The sequence below is a fragment of the Centruroides vittatus genome, unplaced genomic scaffold (genome assembly GCF_030686945.1).
Source record: "Centruroides vittatus isolate TY-2023 unplaced genomic scaffold, ASM3068694v2 scaffold_769, whole genome shotgun sequence".
Lineage (NCBI taxonomy): Eukaryota > Metazoa > Arthropoda > Arachnida > Scorpiones > Buthidae > Centruroides > Centruroides vittatus.
In genome coordinates this window covers 3237655-3255930 of record NW_027122717.1, presented here as the reverse complement: position 1 = coordinate 3255930, position 18276 = coordinate 3237655, and the positions used below count along the sequence as shown (strand labels likewise).

The 18276-nt window shown below is 27.3% G+C and overlaps 2 protein-coding genes across 3 annotated transcripts in view; both read left to right on the top strand.

The window, feature by feature from the left end:
- The window catches only part of LOC136989770 (cation-dependent mannose-6-phosphate receptor-like), a 213176-nt gene that overhangs the window by 58313 nt on the left and 136587 nt on the right, over window positions 1-18276 (top strand). The gene's annotated exons all lie outside the window — the stretch shown is intronic.
- Window positions 1-18276, top strand: part of LOC136989771 (ADP-sugar pyrophosphatase-like) — a 26039-nt gene extending 7763 nt beyond the window's left edge. For both annotated transcript variants that reach the window (XM_067288034.1, XM_067288033.1), the window contains exons 2-10: window positions 2165-2280; window positions 8257-8324; window positions 9922-9974; window positions 15728-15835; window positions 15920-16018; window positions 17622-17677; window positions 17749-17803; window positions 17872-17925; window positions 18009-18276. In XM_067288034.1, coding sequence (XP_067144135.1) covers window positions 2215-2280; window positions 8257-8324; window positions 9922-9974; window positions 15728-15835; window positions 15920-16018; window positions 17622-17677; window positions 17749-17803; window positions 17872-17925; window positions 18009-18124 — 675 coding nt within the window. In that variant the 5' untranslated portion in view covers window positions 2165-2214 and the 3' untranslated portion in view covers window positions 18125-18276. The remainder of the gene's footprint in view (window positions 1-2164; window positions 2281-8256; window positions 8325-9921; window positions 9975-15727; window positions 15836-15919; window positions 16019-17621; window positions 17678-17748; window positions 17804-17871; window positions 17926-18008) is intronic.

Sequence of the window (18276 nt, the reverse complement as noted above, 5' to 3'; positions counted from 1 at the left end):
ATTTTAGCCTAATGACATGCCTGTAAATGCAGAGTTGCCAATTGTTTTGCCTCTTTGATACCTGTCAGCCTTTGCATCATCCACAGTAAATATCAGCCCTTTTGATTTGTTTCCCTTTAAAATTGTACAATACTAGCTTTTCTTCATTACATGTACTGTACACTGTGAGGCAAAGACAAACTTTCTACAAAAGTTGGTTTCAGTTTTAATATGAACTGTTCCTTTTTTCAAATGCAATATTTTTGTGAAAGATATAGCTAGGTTTCAGGGTTTTTGAGTAAAGATGTTGACTATTTATATGACGAGTTTATAGATTTGTGATTAATACTATTGGCAGAAATGTATTGAGAGATATGTTAAAAACTAGTAAACCATAAATAATCTTGAATATTTACATTTAGTCTTACAAGTTTAGATTTTTAGTATTTCTCTTGATGTATGGACTAGTGAAGAGTATCTGCTGCTTCTGGAATCTTTGTAAGACCCCTTTTACTAGAATTATTATCAGCACTATTTTGAGAGATCACTACTGCAGGATACAGTTCAATAGAGAGAGTTCTTAGCAAGTAAAAAGAAGAACCTTGCTCTACTCAATTTTGTTTAGTTTTGATAGAAACATTAGAAAATATTTTCATCATTTGCATTTCTGCTGTACATGTGTTCTTGGCATAAATCCATTTTAATTTTAAAGCAATGAAAGATTGCTCTATTTTTCTGGTGCTTCGAGAAGTTTTAAAAAGAACATATTATAGAAAATGTTGAATATTTTATTGTTTAGTATGAACAAGACAATATATAATAAGAAAATAATGTATACAATTAGCATCTTTCTTAAACATGGATAACTCAAAGATGGTAATAGTATACATTATTTTCTAATGACTTAAATTCTTTTAAAAAATTTTATATAATTTAATCTTGTCAACTTCAAAATTTTTCCTTTTGATATCAAAATTTAAGTTGTAAGTTATAAACATATTCAACAAAACCTTTAACATCCAGTAATGAAAATTTTAATGTAAAACCTTTGACGAACATTTTTGATCTTAAACAAGATCTGCATCAGGTCAACAACGATATTCCAAACTGGAATATGCAGAACTTTACATTGTTTTTGTTTTATTTATTTAAAAATATTTGAAAAAGTCTGTGCATTCCAATTTGGAATATCATTGTTGACCTGATGCAGATCTTGTTTAAGATCGAAAACGTTCGTCAAAGTTTTTACATTAAAATTTTTGTTACTGGTTGCTAAAGGTTTTGTTGAATGTGTTCAGTAATTCGTTCCACCTGTTATTGAGAAGAAGGTAATTTCATTTGAAATTATAATTTTCTCTACAGATATTTTCATACAATAATTTTTATTAACTATACAGTATAATATTCAATGCTACTAGTAATTTTTTTTCTTAATTTTTATATTACACAACTAGATATAATTTTATTAAGTTGATCCATCAAATAAAAAAATTATCATTTTATGATTAATGAAACTATGATGATAAATGATGTAGTTTGTTATATAATTTGATCAAATTATACCAAAAGAGGAAATAAAATTTATTAAATTAGTACCTAATTTGAACTGCTAAAATTATATCTAAAGAATGTTAAATACATCATAAGTGAGGTGTAATTTATAATATGACAATATCTTAAATCAACATGTTTCTTACTCAATATCTGGATAGCTGAAGTGGATCTCCATCTGTAATGATTTTTTTCTCTAACTTTACATATTAAAAATATTATTCATAATCCCTATTTATTTATCAGTAATTAAAAAGTTGTAAATAATGTTTTTGCTTTTATTTTTGTGTCACAATGCTATAATGAAAATTAATTTTAAAGATAAAATTACTACTATCAGGAAGCAAAATTATCCTTTATTTAGTGTTTTTTGCTATCTTCAGCTTGCAAAAATACAAACGAGTGATGTCAGACACAGTTGTATTCCAAACAAATCAATTTGAATTTAGCATGAAACATAAATTAGAATCGATGATGATGATGATTTTTGATACTTTATAACTTGATATATTGTTGAAATGTTCTTTTATTTGTTTAATTATAAATCAATCATTTTAGTATTTTCAAATTGATCTGATTATTTTTAAATTATGAATATTTACATAGATTTAATTTAAAATTTGATCTTTTGCAGATAAACCTTCAAATACCTACTATATATTAAAGATAAAGCCTCAACGTACCATGAGTTCGCCGGATTACTATGGTTCAAAACTTGATTCTTCTGATTATAAACATATTTCGGAAGAGGTTTGTCTATTGATTTAAATTTCATACTTATGAGAATAAATTGTAAATGAAATTTATGTTATTACTTTAGATACATACATTAATATGATAAATTAACTAGAAAATAATAGAAATTAATCTTTTTATATTAAAGCACTGTTAAGACTCAGTTATGAGGTTTTATATGAATATATATAATCTCGTTTGGAAATATAAAAAATTTGCAAATATTTTTACCCTGGTATTTGTTTTTCATTGTTGTATTGTTGTTTGTCTGCTCCATTTGAAGTCAATTTCCTTTGCCACTTGGTGGGCTTTTTTAAACTTATTCTCTTATCTATTTGGTTAGTTTTGTGTAGTTATGTACATGCTTTGTTTATATTGTCTTGGTTGTTTGTCTCTTATAATAATAATCTTATTAGATACAACTATAAGGAACAAATTTATTTCCCTTAAATGAAACTAAACTTTTGTTCTCAGACCAATAGTATTTTTGTGTGTTCATTGTTTTAGTATTAATCCTACAGTACCATTATTTAAAAATAAGAATTAGTCTTAAGTTATGGGGTATCTACCTACATAAATTGAGTTCTCACTCCTTCCCCTGATTTAATCCCCACAAGTTGCCAAACTCTTTGACTGATTTGCACCAAATTTTTCATAGTTACTCTCTGCCACCCTGTAGGAAACGTACACTACCTTATAATGAAAACAACTCGATCCCCTTTCAGTTCTGGAGCAATGCTGATCATTCTTTATTTGTCATAATTAAATATTAAAGGTTAATTTTCTTAAGAGCATTCTCTTATTTCATTCTTGTAATTATATAGCTTTATTTTATTTGATTATATAATTATTTAATGTTTTGTATTCAAAATTATTTATTTTAATTTTGAAGTTTTTCGACTTTTGATATATTAGCTTTTAATAATTATTTGTATATTAGTAACCTAAATTATATATTTAGCCATTTCCGCAAGTATTTTGAAAGAGTGCATAAAGTAACTCTTTTTTGTGATCTTGTTCTTTTGACTCTGAATCACATTAGTGTTGACCAATAACTCACTTTGCTATTTTACTCATTTAATTTCATCTTGTTTAATATTTGATGTTACAACGCATTAAAAAACGATGTTTTGCCATTAAAGTAAGCTATAAATTAATAACAACAACAACAATGTCATTGTTTGTTATAATTTAAAGATCACATATTTTATTAAAAAATTTAACATTATAATTTATCACATTAATAAACTTAAACTAATTTTTTTTATATCTATATTAAAAAATAGAAGTAAAACCAATAAGGTACTTTAATTGATTAACTTGATTATCATTTATATTATAATTCTAAAAATTTATTGCTAACTATCATTTTGCTCATGAAATTGCATTAAAACTGATGTCTGACATACACAAGGTATTTTAGTACTTTAATCTTTATAATATGGATCCAGATTAATAAAATGAATTAATGCACAAATTTTGTAATTTAGGCCTACTTGATATTTTTTTGATATAGCCAGAAATGTGTAAGCCTTTATATATAAATACATAGTTGAGACTTTCAATTCAGATGTTTCTCTATTAATAGTTCTATTAACCCTTTCCATGCTAGCGATCTACAGCAAATAATTGAGTGGAATTCGTCATGCGGCGCATTTTTTGCACTTTTTGGATACTTTTTAAATCGCGATATTTGAAGCGAAATATCGCGATGTTTAATCTGCTTTTTGTGTTTCATTAAAAACATATCACAGTTTACGATTGTTTAATTTTTAGTTTCATAGAAATTTAAAATAATATTAAAATTTGAAGCTTACGAACAAAAGAAAAAATAATTAATTTACAGAAAATCGCTAAATTTTGTACATTTGTTAGTTAGATACATCTGTCTTCTTTTAAACAAAACAAACCCCATCTCTCTAGCTAGAGCGGGGAAGAAGTTATTGCCATTATTTACACTATGTCTCAAATTACTTGGCAGGGAGAGGAGTTGATTGTTATCGTAAAGCAACACGTTCAAGTTTATCATCATATATTTTTGCTTAAAATAGTGAATATTTGACACTTTTTTATATTTTTTCAAGGCTTTATACAAAAATACACTAAAATAAGCAATTAGTTAATTTTTTCCTGCAATTACGCAATATCCGGAAGTAATGAGTTTTTCGGTAAATTTTTCAGATAGAAGGTTTGAATGTCTTTGAAATATCTTTTGGTAAGAAATCTTCTTGTCTAAATAAAGTCAAATAACATGAAAACTAGTAGAATTACGCCTCTAAAATGATGAATATAGCTATTTTTTAACGTTTGTTTACATTCAGACTTTAATCACGTGGATTGGTTCTTCGCGGGAAAATCCCGACCAAATGGTTTAAAAAAAAACTCTCATTCATTGAAGTTGATTCAGTCATACTATAAATTACCAATTAGAGCATAATAGGCATAGAAACAAAATTTTTAAAGCCAATTAACAGCAAGAAGATCTTCCATAGATTTACTATAGGGAGGTGGAGTTTCCTGGAAATATTTATTGCTAGATAGTTTTAAAAACATATTTACTAGCCGAAATATTGTAGAATTAGCTAATTTAATGTCTACGTACATTAAATTAGTTAATTAATGCTAGAAAACGATTTAAAAAGCGGATTTATTGCGATTGTTTACATTTTACTTGGAAGGTTAAAGACAGGATTTTTCGCGGTAAATTTCCCTCTCACAAGTCTGTGATTAGTTTAAGTAATGTCAACAAAGACAGAAGATACCCAATAAAACTGTAGAAGGAGTTTCCCTTTGATTGTTTTCAGTCAACTGTGTAGTTAACTGCGAAGATTTGCTGTAGAATGGTAGGGGGTCTATTTTACCGAAATATTTATGGTCCAGGGGTGGTCACAAAACACTTTTTGGCTTAAACAAAGTCAATCGACCTACAGAAGAGCGAATCAAAGCTAAGATCGCTGGAAAATCGAATATAACGCAAAATAATCGAATTTTTTGATTAATTACGCCTAAAGGCGTATGCCGCATCACAAATTAATAGCAAGTCACGTGACATACGCCTAAAGGCGTATAACCGCATGGAAAGGGTTAAAAGAAGTGGTTATATTAATAATTATAGGATCATGACAATTCAAATTATTAAGAGTTTGTTTTCTTCCAGAATTTTCTAAATCAAAAATAATCAGTCCAAAGTGAGTCAGGTGTTGCAGGTTCCGGTTCTGCTTCGGGCTGATTCTTTTCTTCTAGAGCCTTCTATAATAATTATTAAAATATTAATTTAATCATAATTATTAAAGGTATTTTTGACGATAAACGTTCTTTAAATAATAATTATTTATGTCCTGCTTTCACCAAAAATTGATTGTAAGTTTATTAAAATTGGCAAGCTTTAGGATTGTTATTTAAAAACTTATTTCATTAAAATAAAATATTTTCTATAAAAGTATTTATTTATTTTATAAAAATATCTATTATAACAGTTGCTTATAGTAATTTATTACCATGAAAACTATGCTGCATTAAGAGCTGAACAAGTTTAAGCTGATTAGCTCAATTATAAAGTAACAGAATAGCTAGAACTGAATAAAGGTCTACATCTATAGATTAAAACAATAAAAAGTAACTTTCAAGAGTAGAGTAGCCATGAACAGTTACAGCACTAATCAGCTAAGAAGTGACTAGTGCTGTAACTATAACAGACAGATCACTCACCTCTAAGAGATGTGAACGAGCTGTCTCTGTGGTCACTTAATAAGCTACTTCTATTTGAGCCAAAAAGGATCTTTTTCAGAACCAATTGACCAGCTCTTTGAACTTAACTGATTCACTGAGTTTATTCAGTTCACTTCACTGAGCCTGCTCTATAAATCAGCTTACTTGTGAGTTACCAATGTTAACATAACTAGCAGCAAGATTTTCAAATAAAAATTTTTCAAATGATGGGAGATGTGGCACTGTGGAATAGTTCCTTCACTCTCTTGATGTGAATTTGTTTGATTACTTCTTGGGTATACAAAAGGAGAGGGTTATTCAGTAAAGTTGTTGTTATTAATTATCCAAAGCAACACATCATTAAAGAATATGCTAGGTCAACAGAGATATAATATTAATGCATCTTGTTTGTGACAATTATCAAAATGTACAAACTAATGATAGAAACTATATTGAAAATGTCATTTGTTAAAAATAAATATATTTGGTTGTGTGTCCAGACTTTAATTCAAACAAATTGAAAAAATGATTATACGTGGTACGATCCAAAAGTTTGGGGAATGCAGTAATCTACGACAACAAAAGCATGTATTTGAAGTTACAGCGTACGAAATGGATTCTACCAAACCACCTCTACGTGTTCAGGTTAATTTCACCCATGTTATGTGATTAAACTGCGAGCGCTGCTGTTTTTTTCTGGAGATAGTTACCTTCGTCCTGCGACGTAATCAAAGTGGAGTTTCACGAACAACCTCCAACATTAAATTTTGTCAGCGTTTAGGTAAAACACCTACGGAGATTTTAAAATTGCTAAGAAAGGTGTACGGTAATTCTGCGGTGAAAAGTCACGGTGAAGTCGAAATGTTGGAGGTTGTTCTTGAAACTCCACTTTGATTACGTCGCAGGACAAAGGTAACTATCTCCGGAAAAAAACAGCAGTGCTCGCGGTTTAATCATATGACATGGGTGAAATTAACCTGAACACGTAGAGGTGGTTTGGTAGAATCCATTTCATACGCTGTAACTTCAAATACATGCTTTTGTTGTTGTAGATTACTGCATTCCCCGAACTTTTGGATCATACCATGTATATTCAAATTTTGTAAATTCAATTATTGTAGCTTTGCATTGTTTAATTTATTAAAAAAAGTTAAATATTATTAAGCTAAACTTGACAAAAATTTATTTTTTAATATCATTTAAGTCATTAATATATATATATATATATATATATATATACATATATATACAGTAGAGCATCGATTATCTGACTTAACTGGAGACTGGGGTTGGTCGGATAACTGAAAAGTCGGATAACCGAAAAGTATGAAAAAATACATTATTAGTATAATGTATTAGGCCTGGTTTAAATACTAGCCTCCCTTTCATGGTCGAGCCAGTGCTGCCAGCTAAAACATGCAAAAATTTAACAAAAATAATAATAAAGTAGCCAAGACAACCAAATATAGTAGTGCCACATCACTAGCGGACATTTGAATTTGCCGACTAGAACGCAGTCGGTTAACCGATAAGTTGGTTAATTGGGGGTCAGTTGGATAATCGATGCTCTACTGTGTATGTATATATATATATAAAATTATGTATTAAACTTCTCAGTTCACATTTTTTGCCACTAAAATAAAATGTACATTGGATAATTTTAACATTGTTTAACATTGGCTCAGTGAAGTGAACTGAATAAACTCAGTGAATCTTAAGTTTGCATAGTACAAAAATTTAATTTCATTGAAATGAATTTTTAAATTTTCTTCAGTATTATCAAAATAGGTAAATTTGAATGCAAGTTTTAAGTTGTGCATTTGAAACATTTCTTTAAAAAGTATAATTTGTTACTAAATAAGTTACTTTGCTTTGTATTTAAAAAACTGAACTAAAAGAAAAGAATTATGGAAAATAATTAATAAGAATTATTGTATTTTATAACTTTTGTATCTATGAAATTTTTAAAATTATATTTTAATTAAAACATTTTAAAAATTAATATGCATTTTATTTGTTTGAAGTTTTTAAATATGCCAGTTATTTTCAAATAATTTCAGTTATATAATAAAATATTGAATTGCTTTTTTAACAATTTATCTTAGAGTATATTCTAAGCATTATGATTTCAACAAGAGATATCTATTTTTGTATTCTTATCAGTTGTGTTGCACAATTTTCTTTATCTTATGTATCAGCAATATAACACGTGCACAACATGTGAATTATATGCAGTTTGGTATCAATTAGCAACTTATAAATTTATTTGTTTTTCTTTTATAGGCAATTGCAACTGGAAACAAACTTAACCTTGCAAAATACACGTATAAAGATAGCACAGGACTTGAAAGGTATTGAATGAATATAACTAATAAACATTTTAAAACAATTTTCAGTCTTACAGAATCTAAACACTTAATATAAATGCACATTACATAATTAATTTTTAAAGTATTTTTGTTGATTTAAAAGCTTAATATCATCTAAATAGGTCTTTCGTGTTAGTAACAATTGTTTTATTTTAAAAATTTATATTTAAAAATACAAAATTGGTTATTAAAATGCTTTTGAAAGCACATTTTTCTTTATTCTAAAAATTTGAATGACTCCATTCATTTTTTAAAGATAAATATCATGTTGGTTTAAGGATACAAAGTGCAGTATATTAAACCCCAAAATGACCTTTGAAGAGAAGATTAATAGCTATATTTAAACATAGTCAAAAGTTTATATCAATGTCACCTTGACGTAAGAATAAATATACACATTATAATACTACAATATTTCTGTTACGCATTTAAACAAATAAATTCTAAATTTTCATTTTAAGATTTTTATTATAGAAGTTTTTTATTTATAAAAAATAATTATTATTTGATATAATTTTATTAGTTTGTAATCTTTAACTTTACAAATACACTGATCATTAATTTAAATCTATTAATAATATATTATTTGAAATAATATATTTTATTAATTTAAACAAAAACCATTATTGTATGTTCTTTTGAAATTAAGTGCACAAATTGCTAAAGAGAACTTATCATACAGGAACACTTTATTCAATGGAAAATGTAGATTTTATTTTTTATTTTTTTATGAAAGGAAATGCATTTCAGGCCAGTGCCTCTCTTCAGTCCTTATATTTTAGTTCTCCCATTATATATAATAACTAATGATCTACTGGAATATCTAAGTGTTAAAAATGTAGGGTAAAACTGTAAAGTGAAAAAATAAAACTTGCTAAAACAGAAAAAATTTGAGAATTAAAAGAAGTAAAAACACAAAAACGTTAAAACCAATAAAAACTGGCTAAAATACCATTATTATCTAGCAATAACTATTTATAATAAAGATGTTAATTTTGAATATTTTACTTTATTTATCAAATAATACTGTTCTAAATGTTAAAAATATTAATGCAATTCTGTAGAAATATATTTAATGAGTTTATAAATAGAAAAAAATCTTATTGCTTATCAAAAATAAATTCTGCACTTCAACAAACTTCAAACGAATTTGTTTTTAATTATCATTTGGGATGATGTAAATGATAAATATTCTATCAATTCTTTTTTAATCTAAAATATATAATATATAATTAATTAAAATCTCTTAAAGTAAGATGTTGAATTTTATAATAATTTATTAAGATAGTGATGACACATGGAAAATATTTTTATTCAATACATAAATTTTGATAAATTTATATTTTTAACTTTAATAAGAGAGATTTAATTGGAAAAAAAAATAAATAAGTAAATAAATTATCTAAATGATAACTGTTCTTGGTTAAAAGGCATCTACTAAAACTGATTAGATAAGAAATTTAATTTTTATATTTATAACTTGAGCTATAAATATAAATAAATTTAATAAAAAAGTTATATAGGTAATTTTATAATAGACGATAAACTAATTTCTAATTGTGTTTTTTTTTTTCTTTAGAACTTGTGAAGTTGTGAGTCGACAAACAAAACAGTGTCATGAAGATTCTGATTGTAAGTTAACAAAACATAACTTAGCAATTTTATAAAAATTAAATTTAAAGTGTTTCTGTGCAAATATGATCCTGTTCTTATGAAAATTACTTGTTTTTGCATTTTTGAAACACATGTTCTACTTTGCATATACGAGCATGCTTGTATATGTGCCAGCTTATTTTGGCTTGTAAGAGCACTGAACTGCTTTGTCAGTTTAAATTAAATGAAAATGTACTGATGCAGTAACTATTTTGTGATATCCCGGTGGTAACCATTATTAAAAATAAAAAAAAATTCTTCAGATGCTGTAAAACTTTTAAAATGGAACAACATAATTTTAAATAATTGTTGTTAATTAACATACTGTAAATTCTGCTTGATAATTAACATATTAAATGTACTAACTAAAATAAAATTTAATAGGATCAATGATATGACAAACCCCCATCTCCCCTTAACCTTTAGGTCAAAGGGGAGATGGGGGTTTGTCATGTCTTGAGTGAGGTCTGACTTAATGAAAATTTAATTTAAAATATATTGTAAATGACTCATTATTGGCATTTACAATACTTTTTTAAAAACTCGTCTCTACCTTCAAAATTGAGCATTTTGTCTTTTTATTATAATTAATACTATAAAAATTTTTTAAATAAAATCTCATAACAGATTGTGCTACAATTTTAACCTTGGGCCAATATCTTAGTACGAAGGCTATTTTTTAAATAAGGTCCGTTTTTTAATAAGAACAAAAATACTGTAAATATCATTAAAATATATTTTTTTCCATATTCTACATACTTTTATCTACTTTTCTACATAATTTCCATTTTTGTTTAAACATTTGTCATACCACTAAACAATTTTTTGAATTCCAACTTCAAAGAAATCTGCCGCCTGTGAAGAAGCCGAATCCATGACTGCAGTTTTCACTTCTTCATTGTCGTTGAACCGTTGACCACTAAGAAACTCCTTCAAGTATTGAAACAAGTCAAAATCACTGGTTGCAAGGTCTGGACTGTGTGGATGGTCGTATCGAGTCAAAAATGATAAAGCACTGTCCAATCTTTTTGTTTTGTGATCGTCAGAAAGCAGTCTTGCAACTCACCAAGAACACAATTTTCAATAATTCAGTTTCTCCGAAACAATGGTATACAAAACTGATCTTGAAATCTCTGGAAATTCAATTGATAACGTTGAAATCATGAATCGTCGGTCTTCTTGAATTTTGTTATCCACATCACGAACCAAATCTTCAGAAATCAGAGGTCGGCCAGGACGTGGCTCATCATGCACATTAACTCGCCCATCCTTGAACATTCTTACTCATTTTCGAACTTTACTGTCACTCATAGCATTATCACCGTAAACTTCACAAATCTGACAGTGAATTTCTGCTGCTGCCAAGTTTCTTGCACTCAAGAATCGAATAACAAATCATATCTCACAGTCAGTGGGAGACTCAATTTTCTTAAACATTTTAAACTTCTACAGCTCAGCATACAGACAGACGATATGGCTGCAAATGGTGTCGAAATGCGCGCCAAGCTTGCTCGGAGCAGAAGCGCATGCATACTGCCATGATTGCACATTATTCTCACTCTCATTCACAAATGGACCTTATTTAAAAAATACCCTTGTATTTTTTAAACTTAAATATTTTTTAACAGCAATTTTTATCATAATTCAAGAAAATTACACCTTTATAAGCTTTTGTTGGTGTTTAAATTTATATTGTAGTATAATTGAAAATTATCAGACTTCGTAGTTCTCTTAACCTCCTGTTTGAGTGCTGGGAAAGTTGATCAAGAGCCCTTGCCAGCTTTACAGTCTGTTAAGAATTTTTTGTTTTTTCAGAACTAACAATGTTTAAAATCCCCTAAAGGTTTCAATGGGATTTAAGTCAGGACTTCTCAATAACCAGGGTAAAACATTAATTTTCTTTCCCTGAAGGCAGTCTTGAATTTTCTTTGAGTTATGGCAGGGTGCATTCTCTTGTTAGTACATTTTCTGTCTCTAAAATGTGATCTAAATGGGAATTTTTTTTTCCAGTAACATCTGATAGTTTTTAGATTTTAATTTGTTTGTTAACCGAGTTTCCACTGTACTCAGTGGTATCTTTCTTATAAAAGGAATTATAGTGTCACATTTTAAAAAAGGGTAAGGTTGGAGTTGCATATTGCAAATTTATTGGAGTTGGATTTTTCATTTACTGACTCCACTACACTGTAACAGTGCTCATTAACAGTATTGTTGGTGTGGTGAAATAACATTTAAGTACAGTTAACTTTATATGTAATAAATTTTATTTTATTTTTGTTTACTTCTCTGTACCACATATCACCTACTGAGAACATGTGACTCTGAAATTGTTGATTTTGATTTACAAGCACTATGATTCATTCATTTACAGTAAAATGTGTGTCATGTTATTTCACCATAAAATCTTCAAAACTTACTCAAATATTTATGCTTTAGTGATGTAACTAAAATTTAAAACATTGCATACTAACTTGAAAGATAAGAGAAACCAATCTACTAGAATACTTTCAAATAGAATGTGTTTTAAAATTACCTCCTCCTTAATACTAGAACAAATCACACACTTTAAACAACCTTTAAAGTCCAGTAACAAAAATTTTTTCAATAAAAAAACTTTGTTACTGGACTATAATGATTGTTTAAAGTGTGAATGTATTTTAGCTACAAAAAAAAAAATTAATTGGATAACTCAAATAGTTGAGTAAGGATTAAAGGTAGAAGTTTTGACAAAAACTGTAAAAGCAATTATAGAAATTGCAATCATAACTAAAATATGTTACTTTTCACACCTGTTGAATACTTTTTTGATATATATCATAGGCAATGCAATTTCCATGGCATTTAATTTTACTACTATACTTTTCATTAAATGTGATGAAATCATTGATTTTAAAAATATATAATCAATAGATAAGTCTATTTAGTGATTTATTTAAGACTGAAATTGAATATTATTTTCCATTGTCTTCATTTGAATTATAAAAATGTTTTATTCTTTTCAATGTAAATTTTTTATAAACTTTTAATTCCATATTAGTAATTTTATATATATAATATTGTGCTAAATTATTCGTGTATTAAGAATTTAATTTTGATATTAATTGCATTTACTAAACTATTTAGATTAAACATTTTTCATATCTTATCAAAATGAATGAAATCTTTTATACATGCACTACAGCTGTATTATTCATTACTGGAATATTGCCAGAAAAACTAGACATATTGATATTTCCCAGAAATAATTTTTTTATAAATTAAGTCATTTGATACTTCCTTTTCATGCTGTTTTTTATTTTCAGTGAAATGAATGAACTATTTTATTTAATATTGGATTTTGACAATATATAAGTATTTAAATGATTAAATCCTAATTCTTGACACACAATGTTTTTTTTTATTTTTTCAATACATATAAGAAAATTGTAACTTTATTTTTAATTATAAATGTTTTGTTTGATAACTAATAAAATTTTTTATTGTTTCTGATTTTGTAATTTACACTTAATTGATTTTTTAAAAGAACATTCTTAATGAATAACAATATACAGTACATAAATACTCTAAAAATATTGTTTCCTAATGAAGTATGACAAGATATTAGCAATTACATCACATAGTTTTGTATGGATAACCTGCAGAATATCTGTATTTAAAAGTGGGTGCAAGTTATGCAACAATGAGGGTTACCTGCTGATTTTAACTTGCAATTATAAACTTTTCATATAATCTTACATTTTTGTGTAAAGTCAACAAGAGCATTTTTAGAAAATGCAGAAAGCTCCTGCTTGAACTTCTACATTAAAAAATGACCATTTTCTCTCTCAAAATTTGCAGAACTGTTTAGAATCTGAGAAACTGACTTTCAAGCTGAAATTAAAATTTTTCTGTTAAATTTGTTTCAAGTTTATATTTAGCACTTATAATACGTTTAAACGTTTGTGTTTTTAATATTTTTATAGTAAAATTTACATATATTCATTCTATAAATTTTAATAATTATTAAGTGATTTCATACAACTTTAACTAAATGTTTTGTAAACATTAAAAAATTAGTATTAACAGATTTGAATTCTCAAAGCACCTTTTGATGTAATTACAAGATATTTATAAAGTGATAGAGATATGCATTTATATTAATCAAGTTAAATAATTAATACTTTTAATCCATAAAGATAGCATTGTTAAAAAAATTTTTTATCTTCAACATTATAAAGTTCATTTAGTGATCAAGAAAACTGTAATTAATAAAAATTCTCTCTGTTGTTGGCATTAACAACATTCAAGATTATATTAGATTTGCAATTCAAAAATAATATACACTATTTTAAATTGCTAATAGCATAATAAATGGTAAAATTTATGCAAATTGAATAGATGATAATATTAAAATAAGCATAATTTATAGAAATTTAAGGATTTCTTTAAATTATGCTTAAAACTTAGATTTAATTTTAATTATGAAATTCATTTAAGAGTTGCTTTTCCTCCCTAAACACTATTAATGATACTTTCTTATGCAGATTTATTAATTGTTAACATGTAATGATTTTTTTAACTCTCTCCTTTGTGGGTACTAAGAGGCCCATTTTTTTTGAGTCTTTTGGGGTTTGGCCAGACCATGATGGAGCAGCTGTGAGTGGCAAAAGGATGGGCCTGATGTATCCAGGACAGACCATCCATGGAATAATTTACAGAGCTGTTTGTCCAGCTTCAATTCCGAGTCCTTCAGAGTTGTAGACTTCAACCACCTTGGCCATTTGGCTGGTGGTTATGGCCACCTCTTTTTGTGGAGGATTAGTTTTGAGTTTTATTCAAATCTATACTTTTAATGGATAGTGTATCCATTAAAAGTTATGCACCATGTTGACTTATATTATTATGGGTTAGATGTGCCTATAATAAGTAAAGTTATGGTCAACTATATAGTCTTTTTATGCTTCACATTGCTCAATCAACCATTTGTATTAAGTATTAATTATATGGCCTGAATCTTATCAGGCTATATTATGACTGATTAATTATTAAGATACTAAATGATTTGGACTAGAAGTAGATGGTTATGCAACCATCTCACGTTAAATGTAATTATTAAAAATATGTAAATTAATTTAAAATATTTTGGAAGAAAAGATTGATCTGGAGCATAATTCAAACTTGCAATTCTTGCTTATCACATATATGAATTACATTTTATGCTATAGGACCTCCATTCAATCTCAGCTTCCAGACCAATTGATTTAGAAGATATAACCATATTAACCATACTGTAGACCAATAAGATGCAGTTGTATAATTTGATTATTAACTAAGAGCACCTAACTCAATAACCTAAAAACCCAGCAAAAGAATCACTTTAAAAGCAAACATTTTCATATATGTCATTGCATGCCGAGTGGTGGAGACGGCTTGTAAGAAAATCATGCCATTCTATTTTAAAACTTTAGTCTGAGTTTCATCTATTTCAAATAGATATCGAGTTTTCTTTTCAGGTAAGCGGTGGTACTATTGCTGTTTTTAGGTTATTGAGTTAGGAGTTAATAGTGTGATATTAACCAGTATCTAGCAGTCATCCTTCTGATTATTAACATACATGGGGTTTTGTTTTGTATGTAATTACATTTTAAGTATTTAAAAAAAACTGCAGGGAATGGAAATATATAAATCTAATGACACTAGCTTAATGATATTTTAAGAATAAAATGAATCAGTTATAAATTTTGTTTTTTCAGGCGTTGGAACTTTGGCTGTCTTAAGAAGAATGTTGAAATATGACTGTTTAGTTTTAGTCAAACAATATCGGCCAGCTCTGAAAGCATTCACTTTGGAATTTCCAGCAGGTAGGTTATATGTGTATATAGATTTTAATTAGTAAATTTTATCTGAAATGAAGATTTACATAAAGCACAATATCATTTCCTTAGGTTTAGTTCAATCTTCTGAATCTGCTGAAGAAACAGCTGTAAGAGAATTGAAAGAAGAAACAGGCTATACATTTACTTCAATTAAACATGAAAGTCCAGGTAGTTATATAATTGTCATAAATGATTTTTATACACTATGCTACATTATTTTCATTTTTAAAAATAATTTCTTGATGTGAAGTATATACAAAGAAGAGTATTAATTATTACATACATATTAATAAATTATAAAAATTAAACTTTATGAAAGGAATTTTAAAAAATCCTGTATCTTAGAATTATAACAGTTTCATTTTTATTTTTATAATTCTTAACATACTTGTTTACTAAGGAACAGTTATGTTGTGGATAATCTACAGTTATAGAAAATCTACTTATTTGGTTAATAAAGTCTTAAATAATTTGGCTATAAAATAATTCAAATTTTGCACAAGTGTGGGAAAAACATTATATAGAAATTAAAAGAAATACTGTTTCATTGTGCCAATATGTTATGTAATCTTTATTATATTGAGAAGATCATCTTAACTTCGATTATTATTAAGACTGACTGAAATAGCCTTAATTTGTTTGACACGAAATTGGCTGAAGAGAAACTTGTTTGATAGTTTTGCTGTACAAATTCTCTTTGTAGCCTTAGGGGTAAAAGCAATGCATACAGCTCAAATCATAAAACAACATATGGATTATAATGTACAACTGTTTACATATTTGATACTTCATTGGGTATGCCTTCCTTCAAATAATGTTTTTAGTAAAAGAAAAAAATCTTAAGAGTTTCAGAACTATAACTTTTCTGACTATTCAAATTTATAACAATAAAGATCTAAGGAAGAGAAAAACATTAGGACAAGACGGAAATTATCTGCTGGAAAGAATAAGGTTATAATTTAGTTACATTATACATTTTTTAGTTTTTCTAATTTTTAACAAAAAACTTTAATCAAAAAAATTTTTTTAAATTTATCTTTAATGTACAGACACAGAATACAACTTTATCATCTCGAGACATCTTTAATGAATAAAACAGAATAGGATGATTTAGAACACAATAAAAAATAAAATTTATTTAAATTTGTTCTAAAAGGAAGAATTCAGTTGTACTGCATCATTCTGCTCCATTGAAGATACAGGCTATTTGAATAAAGCTGGCCCAAATTATTGTAATTTTCATATTGGAAAAAAGAGGGATAAAATAAAATTGGACAGAGAAACTTAGTCCCATTCACAAAACATTGAAACTTGCATAACTAATGCTTCATTATTTAAGGAGGTCTGATAGTTTTATACGGACACTCTTATGTTTGTATTCTAAAGATGTAATTGATGGTATCAGGCCAAATAGCTGGCAAGCTTGGGACTAGATAGGGTCTGGATTTCTGGACACAGTCTAGATATATAGTTAAAGTATAAAATAGCAGAAAGTAGAGAATGATACTGTTTTTAATATGTTGTATGTCAGCATTCTCACTGGATCTGGCACTGTGCAATGCATACACCATGGAAAACAAAGTGGCCATGTGACAAACTACAGCCGTACTATAGCCTGCCAAATTTAAAACTGGCAAGTTACAAAAATAGCTAATTTTCTGGTAATTCCATATTTCTGGAATTTTGGTATTTGGTTTGGTACTATATTGCCTTAATTATAATTGAAAATTCAGAAAGATTAGAAAATAAAATTTATTTCGAAATTTTCCAGCAACTGCCTTAGATCCTGGATTATCTAATTGTACTATGAAAGTTGTAAGTGTGGAGGTAGGTTCATTAAGGTTTTTAATTTAATAATGTAACAAAATAAAGTATAAGTAAATTCTTCTTAATTTTAGATTGATGGAGATAATCCTTTAAACAAAATTCCCATACAAAAGCCTGCAGATGAAGGTTTGTATATTCATTTACATTTTATTAAAGAAATAACATGTTTTATACGAAAATTTTAATTATTGCAGACCACATTGAGGTTGTTCATATTCCAATCGATGATCTTCTTCAGAGATTGAATGGTAAGTCCTTGCAATACACCAATTCTTAAAAATAAGTAGTTAAATTCAATGTTAACGCATGGAAAACCCCCCTTTATTTTCAGAATATAGTGAACAGGGTATTATTATTGACTCTAGAGTATATTGTTTTGCCATCGGTCATGCCGTGGGGGCCAAACACAGTTTAAATTGCAATCGAATGACCATAGATGTGCAATAAACTCATTGACCTCATCTATAGATGCCAAAATAAGTCTTTGAATTGAAATTTTGTATAAACTTTTCAGATAAATCATATTTTTATGTGAAAGTATTATATGATTTTTTTAAAAATAATTTAATAAATATCAACAATAATTGCTTTTAATTTTA